At 38.4% G+C, this 7318-nt stretch overlaps 1 protein-coding gene across 1 annotated transcript; it reads right to left on the bottom strand.

Annotated features, from left to right (window-relative positions):
• Positions 1-1247: 1247 nt before the first annotated feature.
• On the bottom strand, positions 1248-7318 carry LOC140227274 (NAD-dependent protein lipoamidase sirtuin-4, mitochondrial-like). The gene is made up of 3 exons (XM_072307697.1): positions 6419-7318; positions 4876-5043; positions 1248-1518 (listed from the first exon to the last, which is right to left on the bottom strand). Exons 1-2 carry the CDS (start codon positions 7316-7318, stop codon positions 4891-4893), a joined length of 1053 nt encoding a protein of 350 aa, XP_072163798.1. The 3' UTR covers positions 1248-1518; positions 4876-4890.

The following is a 7318-nucleotide window of genomic DNA, read 5'->3' on the forward strand; positions in this document are numbered from 1 at the left end:
TGATGCAACATTATCAATGAAGGCAGTTTTCTCTATTTATAGTTGTTTTCTCCTGAGCTAGACTGATACTTGTGCATAATGCTATCATAACCTATACAAGTCCTGAGAAATGCTACAAGTAACTGCATTCATGGTTGGAAAATCACACACAAATCCATATACATAGGATACATTGTACCTACTGATAACACACTGCACATTTTTTAAATTTTAGTAAACCAAGCGTTGACTACATTCAACAGCACTTCAAGAACAGTTTATGCTGTGGAAAAAAAAAAAAAAAAAAAGAAGTTCACAAGCTCAGACCAATGGTGTTCCCATTAATGTCATTAGTTTAAAGGCATTATTTACCATTTGCAGATGAAACAAACACCCAGCTTTAGTGCTTCAAAACAGTTTCAAAATGTGAGGGATATAAACAACCAGTGTAAAAAGTTAATCACACTAGTCAATGTTAAGTATTGTTCAATTTACAAAATATGAACAATAACTACAATAAAATTGTCTCTAGACTAAACCATCTACAGTTTTGTGAGAAAAATAGTGGTATCTCCTTATACCTTGGGCTTTATTGAAAAATTATTATATTTTAGGATGTTTTGTGATACAACTGACCTACACATTATGTGAATCAAATGTGACAAAAATTCTCGTACATTTTTTAAACCACTGCTTTTTAAAGGTAAACAGTACCTTGCAATTCCATTAAAATGTTATCGATAGATGCATCTTAGCACTTCTTCTGGGACAGCTTCTTCCACCCTGTTTTCTTAGTAATATAATATTGCACCATGATTTACCTCCAACACACTACAAACAAAGATATCTTTCATCTAAAAATATTGCATTTACATTTCATACCTTTCCAATTCATAGAGACACAATTTGACACTACATAAAGTTTTTTTTTCTTCATAAAACACTGGAAATTATTTTTCTTTTTCTAACAGAGTGTGGATATTCAAACTTTTCATCTCTCTTTAAAATCCTTTGTTAGTTCCTTCTTCTCTATGTATACAAGTTTAGGTATCATTATTGTTCATCATTATTAGGTTTATTACATACAGTTCAAAGTGTTGAGGTGCTATTTTGCCCATCTAAATTGGTCATAAGACTAAGTCTAAATTATGCCTTTCAGTTTCTGACAAACTAATGTACCAAAATATGTCGTACAGCACATCGCTGTATGATCAATATGATGATGTACAATAAATGTATACATATGAAGCCCTTCCCATCTATTTTTTAGGTGCATTCTTGATGGTATACATATCTTCCTCTCTGGGGCACAAACTTGCAACTTTTATAAATTATGCTTGTTTCTTATTTTATACCGGGTATGTTCCAAGAATCCAACCAGACAGAAATAGGTGGTGCTCTTCTTACACTCTCAACAAAAAGGTTACCTAGGTTGCAAAAACCAACTCTCCTAGGTGAATGGTCCCCGGTGAGATGATCTACGCAAAGCCGTTCTGCCGCTTGAGCTCAGAACTTGTCCCGCACTGCAACCTCAGGTACCTGAAATAAAAAACAAAAACACTAACACCCAATTTACACACAAATTGGAGCACATGAGTGCTCCTGAAGCACTTTAAATGGCCTTTGGGTTTATGTAATACAGAGAGTCACTGACTGAAACAATACAGGACTTCAGGGTTGGTCATGAGATCACCCACATCCCGACCCCCATCAGGCCATGATCTCTGCACAATGTCCTCATTCACTATCAATAAAAGACCCAGACCTCTGCTATGGCATGTACATGTCTGTGGGTCTACGCAACGCTGCACACTGGCACTGGTTCGACAGTCTAAGAAATGCACTTCCGGGGCTCAGGCCTCAGAAGTATGTATTAAAGGACAAGTTCATCTTCATTAACATAAGGATTGAGAGAATGTAGCAATATTTGTAGAACACATCATTGAAAGTTTGAGGAAAATCGGACAATCCATTCAAAAGTTATGAATTTTTGAAGTTTTTGTGCAGTCACCGCTGGAAGAGAAGACTACTGCAGTGTATGATGTCACATGCATACAACAATATAAGGAAAATATAAAGAGAATTTTACAAAATTTCATCTTTTGAAAAAAAGTACACATTCCCTTGACTCGTTATTGACATATGTTATGGGTAATATTAATCCCATTGCCTTTAGAAAGAGGCAAGTCAAGTGCTCTTTTATTATGCGAAAAAAATGAAAATATGTTGAATTTTCTTTACATTTTCTTTATACTGTTGTACTCATATAACGATACAAGCCTTAGTAGTCTCCTCATCCAGCGGTTCCAACACAAAAAATTTAAAAATTCATAACTTTTGCATCGATTGTCAAATTTTCTTCAAACTTTCACTAATGTGTTCTACTAATATTGCTGCATTCTCTCAATCCTTATGTTTAAGAAGGTGAATTTGTCCTTTAAGTGGCACTAGAAAGAAATAGATAGGCTTGGCAGAAGTGGAATCAGAAAGATGAGCTGAAGACCTTTTTTATTTTATTTTACTTATTCATTTATTTATTTATTTTTTTTTTTGCTTGTCAGCTGAAGAAAGAAGTGGCACCAGAAGTTGCATTGAAGGCCATCTTATTTTTCTTTGCTTGTGAGCTCATAAAACAGAAGTGCCCCCACCCTCCCCCCCCCCCAACTTTTGAAACTGTTCCGCCAGCGGTGCATTAGTCAGACCAGTCACTTTTTCAGGAATGGACCAGTAAAAAATTGAACTGGGTACCTACTGGTCCAACAGATAGGTCAGACCAGTAGAAAAAAAAAAATGGGTTAACATGCAGCTCTGGTCTATGTGTTTAGCGTGCATGAGTGCATCTGTTTAAAGGACAAGTTCACCTTCATAAACATAAGGATTAAGAAAATGCAGCAATATTAGTAGAACACATCAGTGAAAGTTTGAGAAAAAATTGGACAATCCATGCAAAAGTTATGAATTTTTAAAATTTTTCTGTTGGAACCGCTGGATGAGGAGACTACTACAGCTTGTGATGTCGTATACGTACAACAGTATAAAGAAAATGTACAGAAAATTCAACATATTTTCACTTTTTATCACATAATAAAAGAGCACTTGACTTGCCTCTTTTTAAAGGCAGGGGGAATAACATTTCCCATAATATATGTCGGCAACAAGTCAAGGGCATGTGTATTTTTTTTCAAAAGATGAAATTTTGTAAAATTCTCTTTATATTTTCCTTATATTGTTGTACGCATGTGACATCATACACTGCAGTAGTCTTCTCATCCAGCGGTTACTGCACAAAAACTTCAAAAATTCATAACTTTTGAACGGATGGTCCGATTTTCCTTGAACTTTCAGGCCCGAATTCACGAAGGTGGTACAAATGAAACCATGGTTTAAACCATGGACAAAAACCATGGAATGCCAAGTGTCGCATGGGATATTTCGCTACGAAATCAGTAATTTCGTCGATGAAATGATTATTTTGTAAAGAAATGACAACATTTTGTAACTAAATGAACATTTCGTCCACGAAATGATAATTTCGTTAATGAAACAGTCATTTTGTCGACGAAATGACCAATTTCGTAACGAAATATTCTGTGTGACACTTCGCGCTCCATGGTTTTTGTCCTTGGTTTAGACCATGGTTTCATTTGTACCACCTTCGTGAATTCGGGCCTCAATGATGTGTTCTACTAATATTGCTACATTCTCTCAATCCTTATGTTAATGAAGGTGAACTTGTCCTTTAGAGTCGGACGATCCTAACCCCTAATGGTACATTATTTGTAAACTCCTCCGAACAAACGAAATTTGTGTATGCAATGAAAGACTGCAGTGCTATATCCGTAAACGTGTGGGATAATGCTGCCACTGAGACACGCGTTTGTGTGTGTGTACGCATCATACACAAACATTGTGACCGCGAGCTGCGGTGATTGGAGGAGAGAGGCCAGAAGACGCGTGTGGCCTCTCTTCTGATGTGCATGCGCACTGTGAGTGTGCTTCCATTCGGAAGCTCGCGTGGCTCTGGCAGCCATCTTGGGTCACGTGATTTTGAGCCGCAGTGTGTGTTCGCTGACCCATTGAGCCAGCGCTATTCTCATTCGGTGTCACAACATTTGATACAGAATGGGGGGGGGGGGGAGGCAGCATGTTGCGTTCGTCTCCATGAGCTCCGTGCCGCACAAACCACTCGCCACAAACCACAAACCACTCGCCACGATTGTAAGGGGATACCTTTTACAGACCACCCAAAATGCAGCAAAACATTAAATATGAACCTCAGGGGACTTGTTTAGGCCACTGCTGAGAAATTTGGAAGTCAACAGTTATCTACAGTTTGAATAATGCACAAAACTCAACTACTCAGTAGTTGACTCACTTAAGCCTCAAGCCTTTTTGTTGCAGTCTTCTGTATTTTTTATCTATAAACACAAATCTAAAAGTATAAGAGTTGATGTAATAACATATAGAGTGTGTGGCAAGAATTATAGAAATGTTTGTAAGTTTTGATGAACTTTCTTCACAAAATATACATGATGGACACACATGCAGTGCATGGGTCTGCAAAGGTAGCCTAGTAATGTACTGGAATTTACGGTGAGCCCCGAAAAAAATTCAATTCAAAATCTAACGATCAATAAAAATGTACTAAATGTTACCTTCCACTTTCAATACTTTATGGGAGTTTCTGAAATGATACTCTCTTCAACATACCACTGTATTTATACAACTCTTCATTTAAGGCATGCAAATGGGATTCCCTACCTTTAAAGTCAGAAGAGAACACAGCATGCAGGTATAATGCCCTCATGTACCAAAAGTTTAGACTCGATCTAGTCCATGAGCTGGTGAAAAGAAATCATTAGACAAAAATACAAACTAACACAGAAACAAACTTACACTGATGTCTTGCTCTCAGGTAACCGTTATGTTCTGCAGCACTTCACTGATCTTGGCCTCAATCTTTAACGGCTCAAGTTTGTCCGCTCTCGTGTTCCCGATGTTGACGATGGCTATGGGCTTGTTGGACTGCCATGCGGTATGCACAAAACGATATCCGGAGTATACCTGGAGAGAGAGAGAGAGAGAGTGAAAAAGGAAATTATCATAAAACTAATAATTGACATAAAAGGGGCATAACTGTCAGCATAAATGAACAACCCAAGAACATTGACATGTCAGTGGATCGTACAAAAAAAAAAAAAATAAAGATACAGAAGGTGATCCGAGAGGATACTCGGATCACCCATAGCAAAGCAGATGGCCTGTGATAATATACCACTATTCAGTTACATATTTTAAAAGCACTTAGGCAAAGACAGTCTCCATACATTTTCCACCACCTATTTTACCACAGCATTCTCCACCTGACACTTATCTTATCTTATCTTATCTTATGGTACAGTATTGGTGGAGATGAGAATTGGGCTTTTAACTTTTGTGAAATACCAAGAAAACACTCATTGAATAGTACAGAGCATACCAGTCTAAGAGGAATTCAAAGTTTATTTGATGAAAATCGGGTTTGGAAAGACTGAAACATCCAAAAACAAAGTATAACAATGCGATCGTAAAAAAGTGTGGGTCCCACACTTTATTAGAATCACTTTGTTTTGGATATCTCAGCCATTTCAAAACCAATTTTCATCAAATTAATGTTGAATTCCTCATAGAATTACATGCCCTTTCACATTTCACGAGACGTTTCTCATTATCTCACAAAAAAATGTTAGAAACCTGAAACTACCGTTTTCATAGGTCTCAACCAAAACTATAGATCCCTTTAAAACTTAAGTCATAACACAGTGCCATCAGCAATGTCTAAAGTTACATAACAAGGGTACACTATTCTAGTTACTACAAAATTCATGTGGACTTTGAAATCTTTAAATTTCTCTTCTTTTTTTTTCTTTTTTCTATTTTGTTTTTTTTTTGGAGGGGAGCGCTAGGGATTTTGAGGAGTCAAACACAACACTATAAGTTGTACTGGAGTGGTACATGTTTCAATTCTACAGTGTATGATGTCAGAGTCTAAGACACAGAAACAAACACCCCTCAAGATTCAGACATTGCACTTTTTACACTGTACTGTGATCAGCTCAATCAATTTAAACCAAATCTGATGAACCCTTTGGCACTTGTGCTAAACTTGTACCCGTCACATTATTCACACTCTCAGAAGAAGTTTTAGAAGTTGATTTTGGCCTCTTTCCAGCAAACTGTGTGACCTTTTTATACTAAGTGGACATATTTGTGCAGGGATTTACAGTAGCTAGTTGCAAACAAACAACAACCAAAAACAATTAATAGCAATACAAGCCACTGCACTGGCAAGCTACGCCATAATGTTTTTGCAAATACACGTACACAGTTGTACAATTAAAACTAAAAGTGATGAGCACTGATGTCATGATGGAGAGAACTGAAATTACAGATTTTGTACCTCAAGTGAGGAGCCAATTACAAGAACAGCATCGCTTTCATCTACTTTCTGGAAGACAAACTCTTTGATTTCTGGGTCAACATTATCACCAAAGAAGACGAGATGTGGCTTCAGAAGTCCCCCGCAGCTTGTGCAAGCAGGGACTCTGAAGTTTGCTACAAGTTCGTCTGGCAGTAGCACATCTCCATCCGGTGCAATGTTGTGTTTTTGGTCCCCGTGAAAGGCCGGGTTCATGGCATTCATCCTCTCCTGTAGCTCATCCCTGCTGGTTAGGGTTTTGCAGTTCATGCAAACGATGCGGTGGGTGCATCCATGCAGTTCCGTCAGCTTACGGCTCCCCGCCTTCGTGTGCAAGGCGTCCACATTTTGCGTCACCAGCCAGTGTAATTTGCCCTTTTCCTCCCAAGATGCAAGTGTCATGTGAGACTGGTTGGGCCTGAACGATCTAAACTGTGGCCAGCCCACAAAATTTCTGGCCCAGTAGCGCTGCCGCCTTGCTGCAGAGTGGATGAAATCGTGATACTGGATAGGTCTGCTACCACTTCGCGCATACAGTCCCACACCATCAGATCGGTAATCTGGTATGCCCGATTCAGTAGAAATTCCTGCACCTGTTAATACCAGTAACTTCTGGGCATGATGGACAAAAGTTTGAAGTTGCTCAAGTGAGTCACGTTGAACTGGTTGACTTTTCGGCACAAACTGTGACCATGGTGACTGCGAAATCAGCCTCTTTTGCAGAGTTTGATTACAATGAAGGCAACATTTTACGATTCTGCCGTCCAAACTAGTAGTTAGAATAGTTCTCACTCTTTTGGGAACAGAGCTAACAAGATGCAGCGTTATGCCTATGCCGGCTGATAAGCACTGTGATTTGGGGCTCCAGTATAATGACTGCAT

Source organism: Diadema setosum, chromosome 4 (genome assembly GCF_964275005.1).
Source record: "Diadema setosum chromosome 4, eeDiaSeto1, whole genome shotgun sequence".
Taxonomy (NCBI): domain Eukaryota; kingdom Metazoa; phylum Echinodermata; class Echinoidea; order Diadematoida; family Diadematidae; genus Diadema; species Diadema setosum.